Here is a 20,506-nt window from a genome sequence, read left to right as displayed (position 1 = left end):
GCATGCCCCCAGACCCCCCCCTAGAGGGTCCGAGGTCCACTTACCACAGTCTCACAAAACATTTGTGGAGAAAAAACTGAGAAATACAAGTAGTATTGGTTAAAAATGAATAAATCTGAAGTAGAGAAGCTAAAATTAGATTATGAAAATGATGCTCAGGTCTCTTAGATTTAGTTAAAAGCTTCGTTACCAGCTGCAGATGAGAGAGAAGTCTGACTGTGACGGAAGTCAAGGGAAGCATAGATCCTCACCTGGAGGACTTGTTCAGATCAGCAGACGATAACAAAGACATTATTTTAGAAATGGGTTTCAAGAGAAAAAAACACAGGAAACCTTTCTTCATACTCAAAACAGGTCAAATATACCAATGGAGGGAAGAACTAGTAAGCTTTATAACAGGGGTGTCAAACTCAGTTTACCTAAGGGCCAAAATGAGAATCACATCAAGGGCCAGACATGTAGAGATTATTGACATGTGTTTATTTAAGAGAAAAAGTCAAATATTTTGACTGTATTATTGCATGTCTCATATGCTGTAGTCTTCTCACTTACGTTTTGGGCCTTATAAAGCCCCAAAAAAGTGTGGCAAAAAAGTTCCTCAGCCAGCGACAAATACGTTGAAAAAAACGCCAAAAAAGTTGGAAAAAGGCTGAAAAAAAGCGTCAAAAAAGTGCCAAAAACATCGTAAAAAGCACCAAAAACTTCAGAAAAAGTGGAAAAACATTGAGTAAAGCATCCAAACCATTAAAACAAAGTGCCTTAAGCATTGAAAAAAGCGCATAAACTGCCGGAAAAGGCATCAAAAATGCAGAAAAAAGCAGCAAAAATGTAAAAAAAAAACAAAAAAGCACCAATAACTTTGGAAAAAGCGACAAAAACTAGGTGGGCCTAAATTTATTGTGAACCTAAATTGAAATGCAGGCCAGATCAAAACCTGGGAGGGGCCGGATTTGGCCCTCAGGCCTTGAGTTTGACACATGTGCTTTATAAATACAGATTAAATGCCCCGCTGAAGTGCTAGGGGCTGACATACTCAAAGCATGGTGGTCACAATCCAACAAGACTTTTCTTTTTTTTTTTACCCAATTCACACAAACGGACATATTAGAGATGCACATTTTTCCCATAAGGACACAGATGGTTTTAGTTGTTGCTGCAGTGCATTTGAACATGACATTGCATGCAGTACAGAAATGTGCGCTAACCACTGAACCATGTAATATGAAGACAATTTATAGGACTAAACAGTTATTGGGCACAATGTTTGTGCAATTAGGTTAAATGTGCGTCTAATAGGGGCAGCTTTGCATGGCTTCATTTTATAATGAGCTTGTTTTTGTGTCTGGATTTTTTTTTCAGTGCAAGCTCTACACTGCTATCGGCAGGTACGATTGTACACCGACATACTGTATAATCACTTTGGCACAGTATTAATTAATTCTGCTAATTAAACATTTGAAATATGCATTGTCATCAGTGTCTCGCTGTATTCCGCTTGACTAAGATGAAGCGTGTTTATGCTTTGTTGATTATACTTTAACATAGTGTGACACATTGTGCTGTCAACACACACATTGAGGGACGTGGTATCAGGTGATGTGTGTTAATGTTAATTTGTACATATACTGTACATACTGCTGACACTAACTTAAGTGAGCTTAACTGTGTATTAGGAGAAGTGACTGATTGCATGACCTGGCTGCATATCCAAGAGTTTATTCTACATTGAATAGCTGTACATCCCTGTCAGCACTGGTTGATGCTGTCCTTGATAATATCCATTTCTCACCGGGTCTCCCAACACATTGTCAGGAATGAGTAATGACACTTCTCAATATAGCATTGAGAGTGAAAATGGCAGAATGGACAAGGACGTGACTTTACTGCCACAGTAACTCTGCATTGAGATGACAATGACAAAGGCTCCATCTTTCTCACACACGCAGGGACACACACACACACACACACACACACACACACACACACACACACACATAGACTGTAGTACAGTAAATGCATTTCAGACAAGATCACAAATGAAGACCTGTGGACGAGGACAAAGCAAGACACCAGCGAGAGACGAAATTGGACAAAGAAGATGGAGATGGATTGGGCACACCCTTCGTAAACCAATGTCGAATACCACCAGACAGGCTCTGCCCAGGGGAAGAGAAAGAGAGGTCGGCCTAGAAACACATGGCAAAGGGAGTTTCAGACAAACATAAAAAAAGATGGGATATACCTGGTCGCAGATAGAAAAGAAAGCCAGCGACCGAGTTTGCTGGAGATCCTTTGTCGATGGCCTATACCCCCAAAGGGGTGTCAGGCATAAGTAAGTAAGTAACAGTAAATGCATCTAAACGCTATAAACATATGTGCCCCCCAAACCCGTTCTCCTTCCCAACTGTAAAATACTGATGCTAGGTCAGTGGCTCCCAGCGTCAGATACGGACGCAAAAATCACCCTTTAAGTGTCTGTATGGAACGCACCAGGCATAGCAGCAGTTTGACCGCGGCGCTGTAAGATGACGTAGTATTTCGAGCAACAATGGTAGCGTGCAGTAAGAAAGACCGAAAATCTGCGCAACAAGGATGGGGTGGTGGATGGGTAAAAAATTACAGGACTTTCACCCTGGAAAGTGGGGTTCCTGTCCCATTTTTGTCCCGCGTGTCACTGAAACATACATTTTGTAACCCCACTCACTATCTTTTCCTTGTTTTTTTTTTTGTTTTCCACGTACGTCCCGACCCAGAGCGTCAAAAAGTGATGCCAAGAATCCCGAAAAATTGCCTTTAAATATGACGCCAAAGGGCCATATGCTAAAGGTTTTAAAACTTTTTAACAAAGATACCTGACCAAGCGTCGTTTTTTGACGCGCTGGGAGTGAGAATGTGTTGGCCCCCTTTTCTGACTGGTCAACTATATTTCAATCTTCTTAACAAGACTTTTATTTCTTTTCTTGTCAAGACACTTTCAACTCCATACACTGAAATGCCCTAATGATCATTTGAGAGACAGAGAGAGAAGCAAACGTATTAAGGCCGGATCCGGGTTGATGGTGCGGCAGTAATTTATGAACAGGACACATTCAAGATTCATGGCTTCTTTCTCTTACGGTGTCACCAAGCTGTAAGAACACTATTCATCACACATGCAGACTGCAGGGTGAGAAAGTATGACGAAAAGCTACTGCTAAGTGAGAGAAAAGAACGAGGGAGAGCTGCAAAGTGGCAGGTAAAAGAGGTGAGAGGAAGGAAAGTAGTGCTGCGAGTTATCTTTTCCAGAATACCCTGTGGCGAGCCGCCCTCGGCGAGCAGAACAAACGTCTGTGTCCAGCTGAACTTGTCTGCCAGTGTGCCTCGCCGTCCTGATCCACCTGCAGAACATTGATAGGTTTAAAGTGCCATCACTCCTTCTCATATCCACTGTGTCGCAGCTCAGTGAAGACGTTGACAGCATGATCTGTCCTCCATAGCCTTAACCCCTGTCACCAGTCCCCAAATCCAGCCGCTAAAAATACATCATGGGGCCTCTTTGCCTCCCAGCTCTTCTTCGCCTCTTTAACAAATATCCCACAGCTGAGACCTGTGCATGATGGGATTGATGCGCTCATCCCTGGGCTCTCAGACGCAGGCCGGATTTTTTTTTTTTTTTTTTACAGGCGGTGCTTAAAAGTCCATCAACTCGCTTGTGAACCGGTCACATACATGTACACACCACTGACTGTGCTCTTTAGACACAAAATAGGTCTTCTAATCTCTCGCAGGTTTGTGTAGTGTTCTGTTTAACCGCTTCAGGTCCAGTTTTAGATTTCTGTCTTTGACATTTTGGAAGTTCATCCCCCAGTGGGTCTGATAAGAGTGGCCATTTCAGAGACTGCTCGTGTGTCTTTGGTCTGTTCTGGTTGGGTTGTCTTTATGATTACTGTGTAACGGTGTTCCCCCTGACCTTCGCAGCTGGGAGGGATGGATGGGTGAGGCGGTTAGCGGTGTGGGTGTTTGCCTTTGCCCTCTCTGTCTGAGTGTCAGCACTGTGCTGTAAACAAATGGCTCAGTTTTTCCCTCTTACCTGTTCTCTTTCTGTCATTCTGACAGGGGTGAGAGTGGTGCCAGAGTTTCTGTCAGCCAAGAACAGGAGTGTGAACAAACAGTCCCCTGCACACACACACACACACACACACACACACACACACAAACACACACCACCACATCCGTGTGCAGTGCACGTTGTCAATAAAGGGTTGTACAGTAGGCTATAAACGATGAAGGACAAAAGAGACTATTTGCATTGCAAATGAAACCACAAAAAACCTCATGTTTCCTTTCATTTGGAAAACTGTGTTGTCGTTTTCGACTGGGCTTGTTGCTGTGTTGTATTCTCTCACTCTCATTGTTTGTTCTCATTTTGCTCAACATTTAAGCAGTGACTGCCTTTGTGTGAACAGTGGACTGTGCTTGCATGGGGCAGATCACATTAGTGTTAAAAAGGTTGTTAAAGTCCAACTCAAATCACATTTAGTCATCCCTTTTTGCTGTCAAAAATAATGTCAAAGTGGTTTTTTTTTTTGGAAAACGTGATAAATGTTTTTTTTGTGAAACCTCTGGTGGATCATTTCAATGTCTGAGCACTGGTAGGAAAAAGAGAGATAAAGTGAACACACTCACACAGAAGACTTACAAGTCATGGGCAGACAGTGTGTTGTTCAACGCATTGTCATGAACAGGTTCGTATGATATCGTACGAAAAGTTATGCAAACTAAAAAGTATGATATCATTTGAAAACTAGCACTGGTCACGTAACATCGGCTACAGAGCTCCGTGCTACAGAGCGGCAGTTGCTAGCTGTTTGAACAGTGCTCTGGTGCTCCGCATGGTGCTCTGTCAGGTCACCAGTAGTTGGTGTTTCAGTTACCTGAGAATAGGTGACTGTGAGGGGGTCAGCCCTATGTTCCCACATTTCTAGGACATTTTCAAAATTAGGTCTTGTGTTCCTACATTTCCCTTCAATTTAAGCCCTATCCTCCCACAAGATTTTTTGGAAGCACTTTATAGTAAATTAATGAATGAGTAATTTTAGGGTAAGGGGGGGTTAGGGTTAGGGCCTAATTTAAAAAAAAAAAAATCTTAAAAATGTGGGAACATACGGCTGTGGGACCATAGGGCTGTGGGAACATAGGGCTGTGGGAACATAGGGCTATGGGAACATAGGGCTATGTGAACATAGGCACGCTCCCACTGTGAGCCGGGTACAGAGCACCGCGAGCGACCGGTCATGGTGCTCCGTCAGGTCAGCGGTAGTTGGTGATTCAGTTACCCGAAAATAGGTGACTGTGAGCCGGGTACAGAGCACCGCGAGCTGCCTGTCATTTCGGTGGATATTATGGTTAAGTTTTGGCAAGAAAAAGTGAGCGTTATGCTGCGACGAAAGTTAAGTTTAGGAAAAAGTTTGTGGTTTGTATTAAAACACTCCCAAGGAACACGCATTTCCTGGGTGAAAGTCTTTTTTTTCCCCCGGGAAGCGAACTCTGCTCCCTGGCTTGAAAGTCGGGGTGACCATCTCCCTACGCGGCCCACAGCGTTCTTATACAGCAGCAGTCAATGTGTTGTGCACAGCAAAAAAAAACGTGGAAATCATCGAATGTGCTTATCTTTTCGTAGCTTTTAGGACACATGGCTCATGAGAAAAAGGCTGTGTTGTTAGCACTGAACAGATTGAAATGACATTAAGTACATTTTTAAACACAGCTAAGTAGCTAATGAAGGCAATTAGCTGACAAGCCTGCAAACTAAAATTAAAAATGCACTTTCCTTGGTGGATGTTAGTTTGGTTGCTAGTTCAGCAAACACAAGTCCATGTCTGCAAGCTTCACATCTTACCTATCTTATATTTCAAATATTTGGCTTTTGTGTTGTGTAGCAGGCTGCTATCTGGCTGTTATTCAGTGTGACCGTCTGCCTATAATATAGCACTGACGTTCGTGCTTCATGCTAACATTTGCATTGCTTTTTTAAAAAGAATTCTGCTAGTAGTTATTTAAACAATCTCCTGAAATGTAACTTTACTTAACACAAAAACACAAGAATCTCCCAGATAATGTAACAGCCCTATGTTATGACCACCAGTTTTAATTATTTCAACTTTGTTTCTGAGAAATCATGTTTTGTCTATCGATTGGCATGGCAGGTCTAAATACTACATCACCCATGAGCATTGGCTGCCATTGGCATGCAGAGCTAGCCTGGTACTACCAGACTCTCGTACAGAGAGTCTGGACACTCTCCATTGACAAGTGTTAACTTCCTTGAAGGCGGGTACTCTGTTGAAATTTAAAACTATTGGATCTGCCCAGAGCCACTCTGGTAGCCTGGCTCCGCCCTCTTACGTACTGTTTGGTAGGACCAGGCTAACAAGAGGGGAGACAACAACAACTATCGGCCTAGCATCGCTAGCGTTCACCTTAGCCAACTCCTTCACCACTAACGGAGCGAGCTGGAAAATCATACTTTTCCCAAACCCCGTGGGGAGGAGGGCCACAACATCATCGCCACCAACAAAACTCAGCAAAGACTGTTCTTGCTCGGGCTTTAACTTCTGGATATTTGGCAGCGTTGCCACAACTCAAACTAGCGCACGTCACAACCTCAACGTCATCGTTTTCAGCCACTCCCTCTGTTCACTGATTGGATCGCCAAATATTTGGCCGGAGAAAACCCAAGAATATACCGCAAACCCAGACGTAGTACTGAAGGAAAATGAAAATTCAGTGGAAGTACGTAGGAGGGCGGAGCCAGGCTAATGCAGAGCATTAGTGAATTTAAAAATCGTCAACATTACAGATGAAAACAAAACTCAACAAAACAAAATCCCCAACAAATGAGGCAGAATTTGAAAAGTGAATTCATTTAATGGGCAGATTGTGTTTTTTGTCAGTGTTCTCAACACTAACATCTTTAACTTAGCTTTATTCCATCTCATTCAGTAGGTCATGAAAGACATAAACAGAGCCAAACTGAGGGCAGAGAAACAAATCTTACAGGATGTAAGACAAAATGTAAATGTAAAAATAGATAATTGTAATTGAAAGAAATGATATCAAATAGTTTGGACTTTTTAGCACTAAAGGCTTATCCCACTATCACACAGATTTGCACACAGTACATGTCAAATATGTTTTATTTCTATCATTCAATTCTAATTGTATCTAGTAAAGCATAAGCAGGTTCTGACATATTTTAATGAGTATGGCATTTGTGTGTTTGAGCGTGTATTTGTTGTCTCTCCCCGGCTCGTGTCCAGGTGTGCAGACAGTCAGCAGCCGGGAGGTCATCACCTCCATGTTAGCAGCCAGGTTTCTAGCTTCCTGTTCATAGTGTCAGTGACAGACATCATTTTCATCAACATCTAAGCAGAGGGGCCCTACTTGTGTCAGTGATGTGAAAGTGAAGAAGAGAGAAGGGGAAATCTCTCGCCGTATTATACAGCAAGAACTACATCTTTGTTAACAACAGCAGGAGGGTGGAAGGAAGATGAAACTAGATTATGCTATTGTGCTCTCAAGAGCAAAAATAACATTTCAGATTGGCTCCTTCTGCATGAACAACACAATTGCTCTGCCAAAAACTTGTCATCTCTCATTTCTACACCATCTCGTTTTGTGTTAGTTGCTCTTTCTTTAAATGCTTGTTTTGTTTTCTACTTCTCTCTCCTGTCCTAATTGAACATACGAGCTACATAAATTACATTTTAAAGCTTGTTAAAAAAACAATTTCAGCAATTTAAAATGCATACTTTACTGCTTGCTGTTTGTGTGTAAATGAGTCGTCGGTCGGTTTGAGGGTAATAGCGAACAAGATTCAAATTTTCGGGTTGGTGTAAGAATTAGACACCACACAGGGGAACGTTCACAATGTGGCTTGGCAACAAATCAATTCAATTCAATTTTTCAATCTTATTTATAGTGTCAAATCATAACAGACGTTATCTCAGGACACTTTACAGATAGAGTAGGTCTGGACCACACTATAATTTACAGAGACCCATCGATTCCCTCCTCGAGCATGCATTTGGTGCAATAGTGTCAAGGAAAAACTTCCTTTTAACAGGCAGAAACCTCAGGCAGACCCTGGCTCTTGGTTGTCGGCCATCTGCCTCAAATGGTTGGGATTTGGGTTGGCTGACATACAAAAATAAGATGCGGCCGAGAAGGGTTGAAGAGGTCCGGAACGATCCCGAACTGCGTGACGGCACCTTTCGATTAATAAGTAAATGAATCTGATTTGCAGTTTCATACATCAGTGTTTCACTCTGCAGCATCGGTAAACTGCAGCTATGCACAGCCATTAGTCCAGTGTCAGTAGTTACTTCACATGTCTGTAATAACAGCAGGACAGTCAATTGTCTGTTATCTAACTGCTAAAGTCAGTTGAGTGAAGTGATGATAACGTTGTCGGTAGCCTACGGGTTACAAACAGGCTAGTTGGGAAACAACACACTAACATGCTGACGGGTTCTGTGTTTTGGGGTTTTAAGCTGAGATAGAGTTAGCACTGTGCCAATAGCCTTTTAAATGCTACATTGTTTGTACATTGCAACTGCTTATATTGGGAGGAAATTTGGCCTAGTATGCTCTGAATAATTTGACAGGCAGTTAACACAGTCATAGTTTTGTTTTACTGTAAACTTAACTCCTTGTGTTTTTCCCCACTTTGGAAGAAGGACATTACTGGAGTAACAGGCGCACCAGGTTCCCTGAACTTAGGGTAAAAGATTGTTATTTCAAAGTGTAACAATATGGTTTCTTGTCTTTGTGTTTTAGAATATCCTGGGTGTTGGCCAGACACTGCCATTCAGATCTAAGAGATCCCTGCTGGTCCCTCCTATGATCATAACTGAGAACCAGAGAGCTCCCTTCCCCAGGACCATTGGCAAGGTAAGGAACACATGGTCCTATCATGAACTCAGGTGGGCTTGATTCCCCAACAGCATTCAAGTCTTACACTGGAACTATTTCATGACAAGAAAAAAGAAATGCTCAGTTCGGAGAGAGATAATTGCCCAAGGTACAGGACCAAGGATTAAATATGTGCATTATTTAAAACTTTGGAAAATAAGATATGGTCTGTGACAGTTTGGTCAATTTTTGGAAATTTTCTCCATGGTCTTATATAGCCCCCAAAAAGAAAGCTATAGTTTTCTCCATATTCTGTTACAGAGCTCCATAGACAATGTATGGGGAAATTTAAAGATGGTGACTGTAGAGGAATACTGTATGAAAAGAAAATGGGTGGTTCTCTGATATGATTTTATATCAAATCACAGAAAAATGGGTCCGTAAAGTCTTTCACGGACAACTAGTGTTATGGAACCAGACCTTCTTTTAATAATCTATTTCATTGATCTAGTCTTCATGAAGCCTATTTGCATCGGCTGTTTTACAGAAATACAATACACCTTATTATATCCCATCATATGTATTCTGGCAAGACAATCATTTTACCTAAGTGAGTTTTAGCTGAGTGTAATCTCTTTGACACCATGCAGTTCTCCTGATAAGATACAAACTCACTGAGGGCCAACACTTATCATGTTAGCTTAAATCTAAACTTACCAGAGAGTTTTTATTATTTCAGACCAATATATAAAATGCAGCAACATTTCCATTAGAGTTGTTTATGCCTCTATTACTCCACCAGCGCAGACTGAGCTCCTGTCAAACTCCATTATCTTATAGCCGTTCAGAACTCAAAAGCACAGATCACAGCCCAGACAGACAATTTACAGGCAACAGTTTTTATTCTGACTGCTCACACTTTCAACACCACTTTATAACAACTAACCGGCTACTGGCAGGCGCACAGCCGTTGCTCACGTTTGAACAAATAACCAACAAAACAATATCTCACAGTCCTGTCTCTTTGGTGTGTGGCAGTCCTCTGAAGGTTCAGCACGCTGCTGCATATGAAGGGAGAGTTTAATAAGTACAACAACGATCAGCTGAGACAATTAACTCACCTGGCACTGCTCTCCTGATCTATCCCCACACCTCTCTCCACTGCAGCTGATTGCAGACCACGTCCACCTCCATAGATGTCCTGCTACAAATAACAGCGAAAGTCGGAAGTTAGAATGAAAGAACCGAGAGTCGTTGCTATGGAGATGATACACTGTCTCGTCTAGTCGCATTGGTGTGAACTGGCAGGTTCCAGAACATTGCAAACCGGATGCATTGCAAGTAGTTTCAACTCATCTCATTGCGAATCATCGGTCTTAACTGCGCTTAAAGCAAACTCCTGCTGTCTTGCTCCTGCTTGAACAAAAAGTTTAATTTCTTCTGACTGTTGTTGTGAGCTAATATACAATGGCCCAGGACTAATCTATGCAGAAGATACTTTACTATTTATCTCAATTTGACAGTGACTGACTTGCTGTCCAGAATCAGAGTGCATGTCGCTCCCAGGGCTCATGACCAGGCTCATGGAAGCACAGCAATGACTTGCTGTTGTAGTTGGATGATGATGATGATGATGATGATGAGTGTATATATTTTTGGAGTAAATAGTTACCTTTTCTTTGGCAAACATATTCTGATGTGAGTCTCACACCTTCAAAAGACTATCCTATCCTAGCTGAATATTATTTTAAATAAAGATTCAAGAGATTCTGTTCAGCACCAAAACAAAGCAGATAGTGTTATTAGTGTGGGAGTAATTATTAATACTTTTCTAATGGTTTTTTGCTTGCTGAAAAGAGAAGCCTTTGCTTTAATTTTTTGCTTCAATGCCTTCTTAAGTTAAAAGAAAGACTGCGTTTAATGTTTGCCTTAATAAATCACTCATCTCAGAGTGAGGACCAGTTGGTCACTCCATATTGAAGTGTTTTGTTTGTTGCCTGGATATTTGAGCATTATTCTGTGTTGACTAAAACATACTGTAGTGAAAGCTTCCATTATTGGCCACTTAAAACAAGGACGTGAGATGGGCTTTTTATGTGTCACAAATAGAGATATATTTGACGTTGCTGCAGTTTGTCTTGGTTTATTTTTTACTTTTTAAATGCGTGCGTTTGTTTTTTAGAATGCAGCAATGTAGAGCTCAGTGTCAACCGGCACGACTGACAGACTTACCTTATACCATTCAATATAATGTAATGTATTTTTCCTCTTAACAGTAGATATGTTAAGTCTTCATTATGTTTTTTGACAATGAACTAGAAAGAAGAAAGGAGACAAAATTGCAGGTCTATTTAATAAATGGAGGCTTCGATTAATACTTTACAATCAAATTAAGTCATCCAATTTCACATCCTGCTGCAGTTCAAGTGGAGCTTTTACCAAGCTCAGTTTTGAAAATGGGAACCTGCGAAACAAGCCAATCTTAACACCCAGTGAAGCAGTGTGTTTTCTCCTGTTTAAGTCGCGGTGATGAGTTCTTCAGCTGTCCGCTGTTATAACTCTAAGAGCTCTGTCATATAAAACATCTAATGACTGAAGTATACGTAGGTGGTGTGGCTTGCCTATAAATATTACCATGGTCAAGTACAACTAAAAGGTTGTTGACAATTTTTAGCTCTTAATCTACTTCGTCATAGGTAGATGTTCAGTCTGGGAGTCACCCCAAGCATACAGGAAGCAGCAGGCACAGAACAGGGATTTGTTTTCATTTAAAGTGACTATGTGTAACTTTTTAATGTTTCTGAAGCTCTGTCATTTTTCATGCAATAGTCTTAAATGACCTGTAACAGCAAACGAGACTAACAGTGAAAAGAACGCTATTTTTATGTAGCTTTTAGAAAGGCCTCTGCCCGGGTCCGATATTTCTACAGTAACACATTCTGATGGGTCACAAATTTCTTTGTAACACCGGAAAAGCCTGTGTTAGCGTATCCAGCCAGCTGAGCCAGGTAAAAGGAAGCAGGAGATTTCTTTATATAGGCCTAATTGTATTTTAATGTTATTTTAAAATTAATCTGTTGTAGTTATGGCTAATACTGGGGCAGGACCATCAAAGAAAATAAGAAAATTAAACGAACAACTAAAAGTTAAAAGGAAAAGGGAAAGTGAAAGACGACGAGTCCCACTCGGCCGGGCTTTTAACAGATTACGGGATTGTAAATGATTCAAAACCGACCCAGAATTGGCCCTCAGGTATGTAACACGTCTATTTCATTAATAAAATAACTTTACAATAAGCAATGTGTTTGCACTTCAGTAGCCGGCATTAAATTACGTCCCCCTTCCATTTAGCGCGGACCTTTTTTTCCTTTTAATCCGTGTTTGTATTGGCTTACTATTTTCTTTTCTCGTCCCCCTGTAACATTACTTGTGTAAAGCGTTCGTGGGTTTCATGAAATGCGCTATATTAATCTAAGTTATTATTACAGTGATACTCGGTTTAGCTCACGATTCATCCAAAGTAGGCTAAGTTACCGTATGCAACACTTGAAATGCAACCATGCATCTGTAAGTTATTCTCTTATTGTAAATGATTGATTTTCTGTCTGAGCAAAATATTCATCGCAACTATATGACCTCCCCATAATGCTTACTTGCTAAATACAGTGGGAAATACAGCACCGTAAAATTTTGGATAGTCATCATGGAAACATTAATTGGTCATGTGACCTGGGAAGATGGCTGGGAAGATTGGCCGAACAGGCAGCAAAGTGACAGACTCTGATCCAATGGAAAACACAAATTCTCAGATTGACTTGCAGTCTAGCCCAATGGATGGGGCGGGGGGCAATCATATTTCAGGGGGGGATGCCCCCCTTCTAGACCCGCCACCGTTTGTAATGTTTTTTCAATTATTTTAGCTGCTTTGCTACTACACAGAAAGTGAGCATGCAATGGTTATAGGTGGCCATGTTCAGTGCTTAATTTGTAAAGTGGGAGGTCCCGGAGCGTAGGGGGGGGGGTGGATCCGGCGACTCAAAATGGGGGTTGGAGGTAACGGAACCAAAAAAAAAAAATTACACCTGCCTACGTAGCTTCTCTGACTCTGACTAAAAAAACCTAAACAACGCTGTGTGTATATCAGGGAAATGTTTATTTTTATTTCAGAATGTGCACTGCATCGGTGCGAAATGTAAAAAAAATAAATAAAAAAATACACTGCAACGATTGTTGTCACAAGCTGCAATTATCCATCGGACAATTAAAACAAAAAACCCACCGTGGTCTCCACATTCTTGATCGGCAGAAACGATTTTTGCTTGTTTTGGATCCGACCGGCCAGCGTATTTGAAAAAGTTAAGCAAACTTTGTTGTCTTTTTGACATTTTTCCCCTGAGTGAAATGAGGCTATAACAGCAATCTCAACCAGCACAAGCGCTTGTGTCACTTGGAAGTGCAGCGCCGCGATGTTGAAGTGCCGATCCCCTCCCTCCGTCTCCCCCCTCCGTCTTACCCTGAAAATTCACCTCAAAACGCATTGAAAATGCAAACACAAGACTTTTGTGGAATTTCAATGGGGAATAAAGACTAACAAGACAGATAACAACATTGAACATACACAAACAGTAATTTTTTTTTTTTAATTAGGCGATTCATTTTTCATAGTGACACAGGAGGTGCCGGAGCCAATAAAAAAGGTTCCGGCTCCAACGTCGGAACATGTTCCGGCGTGTTCCGGCTCAAATTAAGCCCTGCCATGTTGAAGGAGAGACAGCTACACCAAAAGAAAATCTCAATGTGATACTAATAAATGAACTCTCATAGGATCACACTTCTTACATCTAAGAGCAATCATTATTGAGGAATTTGGTCCGTGTCAGATCCTGTGCTCTGAATAGCATGAACACATGAATAGATTTCCATATGTTATTCTCAGCTCAAACATCCAAGTACTGTACTACTTCAGGAAAGGCATTGCAAGTGAGTAAAAGCATGAGGCATATATTTCCTGAGGCGTTGCATCAGGTGGTTTCTTTCATGGAGTCTTCTCAAGAAAACATAGAGTAGATAAGTCATATTTTGAGGCTTAAAAAAAATCAGCCGTAGTTGAATGTTCTATTACCATTAAATTGAAACGCCAACATTTCCTGATACTGGAAAAATGGTTCTCTTTCACACTTGTGATTCTTTTCTCTTTATGAAGTAAAGTGTGCGTACTTTGCCGCACTGGTTCTTTTGTTCCCTTCAGTTTCTTTCTCCCATTCTCAGTTAAATAATAAATACTGTAATGAAAAAAAGCAAGTACAAAAATGATGTTTAACTTTTTCAAGGTTGTATGATAAGATAGAAAAAGCTGTGTTATTGGTAACAAAAGTTCCCAAAATAGACAGACCTCTTACTATCAGTTTACCTAATTAAAGTCTAATAAGAGAAAAATAACAATTGTATTAGTCTTTAAAATATCTGTTTGACACCCAAGTTAATTATTTGCTATTTTGAATGATAATCAGCCGGGCAGTCATTGGGACTCCCAGTGGATGCTGAAAGCTGTAAAAAGATGTGAATCTCAGTTTTGTATGTTTTCAGATACCATTGTGCCAAATTCTCAGAGTTTTAGACCAGGGGCCTCATTACAAAATTGCTGCAGATCCTCTTTTCTCCTGTGTCAGGTCTCTGTTTTAGCTACAGAGTGAGACCTCTCAACTTCTATAACATCTTTGTTGGCAGTCGCACATGCGCAGTAGCTAGGTAAGCTCACAATTGCTAGCTAGCTGTTTCTCCAACTTCGGCCTGTACAAGGCAGGATTAGCCGGGAGACTTCTTCTAAACGAGGGCGCACTTCCAACTTTGCGTGGAATACCTGCAGAACAGGGACATGTAAGTAGTTCTATACAATTTATTTTGTAGATTAGGGTGAATTCGTGTGTGTTGTAGCAGTGTTTTGCCATTGAGAACGAGCTAGCATGCTAACAGTTAGCCCCCTAACCCCCTCGTCTCGCCTAGTTACGTAGAAAGCTGTGCAGATTTTGAACAGCTCACCCAGAGACTGAAGGCAGCACACATTCAGAAACCCGTATCTCACTCAAAACAGCATGGATGTTTTTTTTTTCAAAGTTTGTATGCGTGTGGAAGCACCAGAGACACAAAATAACACCCAAATCCCAGAAAAAGTGATTTTTTCATAATATGGGCACTTTAAGTTAAGGTAGGACAAGCAGCTAGAATATTTTTTCTGTATTATGTGCAGGGTCAGGCTACTTTCCAGAAGGGCCACCCTTTAACCCCTTAGACGCTTTCCTCACTCCCAATCTGTCAGCCAAAGGGGCTGTTTCTATTTTTTACGACCTAATTTTGGGACTAGATTTCCCCCTGTTGAGCGCTATTAAAAAAGACTGGGAACGTGGGTATCTGGGATTTGGTTCTTTGACAAGTGCACTCATCCTCTATGTGTGCACGGCACGCCATTCTCTTATTCTGTTTAAAGTGGTGCCCCAAGTCCATTTGTCTAAGGCATTACTGGGCGAAGATTTATTATTTATTATTATTATTATTATTTTGGGAAATTAGTCCCACTTGTGATAAATGTAAGAGTGCAGATGGCTCACTAATTCACATGTATTGGCTATGTCCGAGCCTAGAGCAACTGGAAATTCGTGTTTGGCACTCTGTCCCAAGTCTTACAATGCATAATTGAACCTGACCCCCTGTTGGTACTTTTTGCACTCTTGCCTTTGCCTCTCTACTAGCATGTAGTGCTATTTTACCACACACTCCAAATGGTTTAGTGACTTGATGTCATGCCTCAATATTAAAAAGATTTGGTACTCCTAATACCCAAATGTTATATGTTTGGGGTACTTTTCTCACATATTATGTTGTGTTTCCACCTCTCTTGCTCATTTGACTTACGCTATATACAAATTATATATTTAACTTACTTTCTCTTTCTCCTACCTTGTTTTCTATTGAGTATATAATGAGTATGTGGATAGATGGTGAGGGGAATTTAACATCTTGACTGTACCGCATACATCCCACATATAACTGTATTGTAAAATGACTTGTTAAAAATTCAATAATAATAAACTTTCAAGAAGAATATTTACTGTAATGAGGCCCAAGGGAAATTTGCTGCATGATTCTCCAAAGCATGCTATTTTATTGCGAGGATTTATTAATTGTTTTGTCACTGATGACGGATTTTACTTGTCCGGCTCAACCACTTGTGTAACAGGCCACACAATATGTGACACAGCTTATTATTTATGTGGCAGATTATAAATTGTGTGTCATTACATAATGCATGGAACTCCTCCAATCCTCTTCAGTTAATTTCCTCTCGAATGAAACTGCATTGTTTAATTTTCTACGGTGGGAAGTCTGTACAGCAGATTAATCATATAACGAGAGTTGTCTTAGCACAAATGGTCAACCAACAGCCATACATTTTGGACCCCGTCGGCTCCATATTTATCTTACCCTGTGGTACAAAGCTTTACTGCATCTCTATGTGTCAAGCAGCTTTGTTCTACAGTACATACGACAGGGCACTACGAGATCAACCACATCTCTCAATGCCCACAGAGACTAACATAAAAAGATATTTCATACTGAGCCTTACACATAATAGATAATTGTACCCTGGAGAGCTCAACCACAGCACAGCGCCTGTGCCTCCAGCTCATACCAGCCCTGTACTCAACAAGGTCCCTGTGAAGCAACTCAAGAGCCTGAAGGTACCAGGTTGGTAATGAAAGACAGTGGAATGAGTTAGTGTGCATGTGTCAAAGCGTTAGGTGATATTTTTTAGGGGACAACCGTAGTCCACAGGGGGTTGTGCATTTTTTCTCCCACTGTTGAACTGCAGGTAGATGAAGAGGAACAAGAGTCAGCGGATACGTTTGGTCCATAGGGGACACATATGATCTCTACAGTATGCTACGAACCTGCTGATATAGCCATTGTGCTACTTTTTTATATTCCTCTGAGGAATTGGACACAAAGTGCATACAGTACATGACATGAGTTATTTTCTCCCTTCATTGTGGCTCCTTAACACTCCCTCTCTTTTCCCCAAGTCATCTTCTCTCCACCTCCCAGTCGCAAATTCCATCCATCCTCCTTTCAACCCTGTATCCCTCCATCCTTTCCCCCCTACCTCCACACACAGTCAGCTTTGCATGAGAAGACAGGTTAATGTGGGCTATTTTACCCAATAGAGGCTATATTTCGGCGACTTGGCAAAATTGATTTTCCACACCAGTAGCTTCCCCCTTTCTTACACAACCTACCATTTCCATATGGCAGCCATTCATTTTTCATGCGCCCTCCTTCTCTCCGAGAGATGAGCAGTAGGAAGCAGGGGAGAGGTGAGATTGTGAGGGCTAAGGTTTGACATGTATGACTGTGTGTGTGTGTGTGTGTGTGTGTGTGTGTGTGTATGTGTGTGTGTCTACGTTGGCTGGGTAAGGGTGGGTTGGCTGTCAGCGGGACTCACAGGGGAAGGGTAAGAACCTTGTTGTTTATGTCACACCTCCTGCTAGCTGTGGAAATTGTTTTGATACAGAGGTCTCTCCCCTGCCCTCCCTTGGGGGTCCATAAACAGCTCACAACAACTCACACAGTAGCTGGAGCATGCAATGAAATTGATATGCTTACTTTTTTTTTTCTCTTAGTACACGCCACTTCAGTCACTGCTGATAGGACCATTTTTTAGGCTGCTCAAGTATTCAGGAGGATAAATCAATCATAGCTCAAGCAGTTTCAATGTTTATTCCTCAGGTCTGGGATTAATGTGTGTGAGTCAGGCATTATTCTCAAGGGGGGATAGGAGGCGGAGTACCTCAATGTTCAAGAAAAAAGAACTCCTCCTCTTCAGTACCATTCAGTGATTCTATTTAACCCTTGTGTTGTCTTCCCGTCCACCATGAACTTGTCCTTCCGGGGGTTCTATGCTTTTGACGCTTTTTAAAACATTTTTGTCACTTTTTTCAGTGTTTTTTTTTCTTCATGATCAATAAACCTTATTTATATGACATTAAACCTCATTTTTCAGGTAAAGAAAAAAAGAAATAGTATGAGGTATTTGGACTAATAGTTAAGATCAGAGCATGTTGAGTGAATCACAGATGGGCTTATGTCAAAGATTAGTTTTTGGTTTTGAAATTTTTTTTTCAATTGCTATAACAATTGTATAAAACACCCAAAATTCTTTAAAATTAATCATTAATTTGGCCCGCAAAGAACGTTGTATGGAACCTGTACAGCGTTCCTCCATGCATCATTGTTATTTATGGTTGAAAGAAACCCATACTTCTGATATTAAAACGGGTCAACCCGAGGAGAACACAAGGGTTCATCAATCTGACCATGCATGCATTGTGATTGCATGCTTCTCTGTCAGTCTGCCTGTACCATGGATGTACTAATAGAACTGGATACCATGTCCCAACATGGCCCCCCATTCATTCCAATAAACATCGCTCACTGGACAAATTTTTTCAAAGTTTTTCAGAATCACCTTACTGTGCAGAACTGTTCCTGCAGGCTTTATATTATTATTATTATTATTATTATTATTATTATTATTTTATTTTTTTTATTTTTATTTTTTTTATAGTGTTGATGTTCTCTGGCACCTGTTTGCTTGTTTAATGACAAGCCATCAGCTGGCTCCAATTTTAAACAGTTTACCTTCATCTCAAGGTTTCAAATTGCATCTCTCCAATGTCAAGAAAACTAGGATTCTATTAAATCTTGTGGCAGGCCAATCACAGGTGATGACCAAAGTCTGATGGTTTGACAGAGAGCTGTCAGCCCCTCTTCATGTGATGAATATGTTTGTGTTTGTTGACATGTTTTGTTTAGCCTTGGTGCAGATAACCAGCACAAGTCAGACTCCAATTGGAAAGTACAATCTAAAGTGTAATGGATACTGTAAAGCAAGTATTAGCAGATTCTTGATAATGACAAACTTAGATAACCAACATTCCTTAAGCTGTGCCTGTTTAAGGGTTGGTCCAAATATTTAGATTTGCAATGCGCTTCATATTTATCGACACAAAGTTGGTTAATTTCTTAAACTAAAACACAAAAAGAGTTGCTCACAATATCAAATGTTCCTATCGATCTGGAGGAAAAGTAATGATCCACATGATTGATGCGAAGTAAATCTGGAACAGATGTGGTATTGATTTAGTGTGTTTTTATTTATGAGACCTGATAATTCATTGTTGCAATGAAAACACTTTTGTTCTGAAGATTTTCTTGAATTAAGTGCAAAGGGATATGCAAGCCACCAGGTCAGGTGTCACTTTGTATTTCTGCAGTCTCTCAGCGTGGTGGCTCAGTGGTAGTGTTGGCTCCTCACAGTGAGAAGGTTTAAGCCCTCATAACCTGCAGGGGCCTCTCTGACTGTCTGGGTTTCTTCTGTTAAAAGTGCAAAAGAAATGCAGGTTGGAAACTTTTAATTGCCCATTGGTATGAATATTTGTCCGCAGGGTTCGAATTATGATTTCATCTTTGTGGGGGTCTCTTTAAAAAATAAAAAATTAAAAAAATAAAGTAGTCTATGAGCAGCAAATTTTGAGCATTAAACATTTCAATTCCTGCATTCAGGTGAATTTTATGCACCTATTTACCTTTTTCTGAATCAATGTATGCTGGAAATATCTTTATGTAAAGGGGAATATAGATTATAATCCAAATATAAAAACATAATGGAATATATTACTAAAAAGGCTGTCAGGCATTCTGTATTGCTATTTATTCATCTGTAGATCGACTGTCCTAATTCTATCTGAGTCAGCACACATGTAGCCTCTAGAGGCATCATTTACTCTTCCCTCCTCTTTTGCGTCTTTTGTTGGGGAAGTAACCTCCTTAAATGTGCACATGACAATTATTCACCTCAGTGATACATGAATTCATTTTAATTGATTAATAAACCCCTGGACTGTAATATTTCAGATGTTTGAGCAAGATTTCTGCTCATGTTCAAAACTTTGTGCACATTCAAAATATAACTCATCTGTGCTCTCTGAGATTTGGAGGAGTCGTGATATTTTTTGAGAAAAATTAAGTTATAATAGGCTATTACAAGAATAAAGTCACAATATTTCTGAGAATAATCTACCTGCATCATAGTCTGCTGTGTATTACGTGATTGCTCTGCTGATACGATAGATCTCAGACCTTCTGACAGACTCGAGCCCCGTTTGGGTCTCTGGTCTCTGAATGAGAGAAAGTGGCTGTATGCTGCTCTACATCGGGGGTGGGAAACCGAAACTACTGCAGAAATTCACGGAGCACAAACGGGACACATCTGCCACAGCATGCCCACAGCAGAGCGCGTCCATTATAAACGTGAAGCTGCACAGACCACGGAAGGCGCGCTGCAGCAGCTCCGTGGTCTGTGCCGCTGCTTGTCTCTGTTTTTAAAGCGAGAGTGGACACTAAGCGACGCACAGGTCTGCTTCAGAGCTCCGTGTGTTTGGGAAAAGTGCTTTATTTGTGATGTAAATAATGGTGCTGATGATTTTTATAGACCCCCACAGGTGTATGATTCCACTGCTTTCATGGGAGCTCATCCTCTCTCTATGGGAGCTCAGCTCCC

At 40.8% G+C, this 20,506-nt stretch overlaps 1 protein-coding gene across 2 annotated transcripts in view; it reads left to right on the top strand.

The window, feature by feature from the left end:
- cdh13 (cadherin 13, H-cadherin (heart)) overlaps positions 1–20,506 on the top strand; it is a 413,558-nt gene that overhangs the window by 161,384 nt on the left and 231,668 nt on the right. For both annotated transcript variants that reach the window (XM_036002865.1, XM_036002866.1), the window contains exon 4: positions 8,818–8,931. In XM_036002865.1, the coding sequence (XP_035858758.1) occupies positions 8,818–8,931 (114 nt within the window). The remainder of the gene's footprint in view (positions 1–8,817; positions 8,932–20,506) is intronic.

Source organism: Sander lucioperca, chromosome 7 (genome assembly GCF_008315115.2).
Source record: "Sander lucioperca isolate FBNREF2018 chromosome 7, SLUC_FBN_1.2, whole genome shotgun sequence".
Classification (NCBI taxonomy): Eukaryota; Metazoa; Chordata; class Actinopteri; order Perciformes; family Percidae; genus Sander; species Sander lucioperca.
This window is presented reverse-complemented; position numbering and strand designations above follow the sequence as displayed.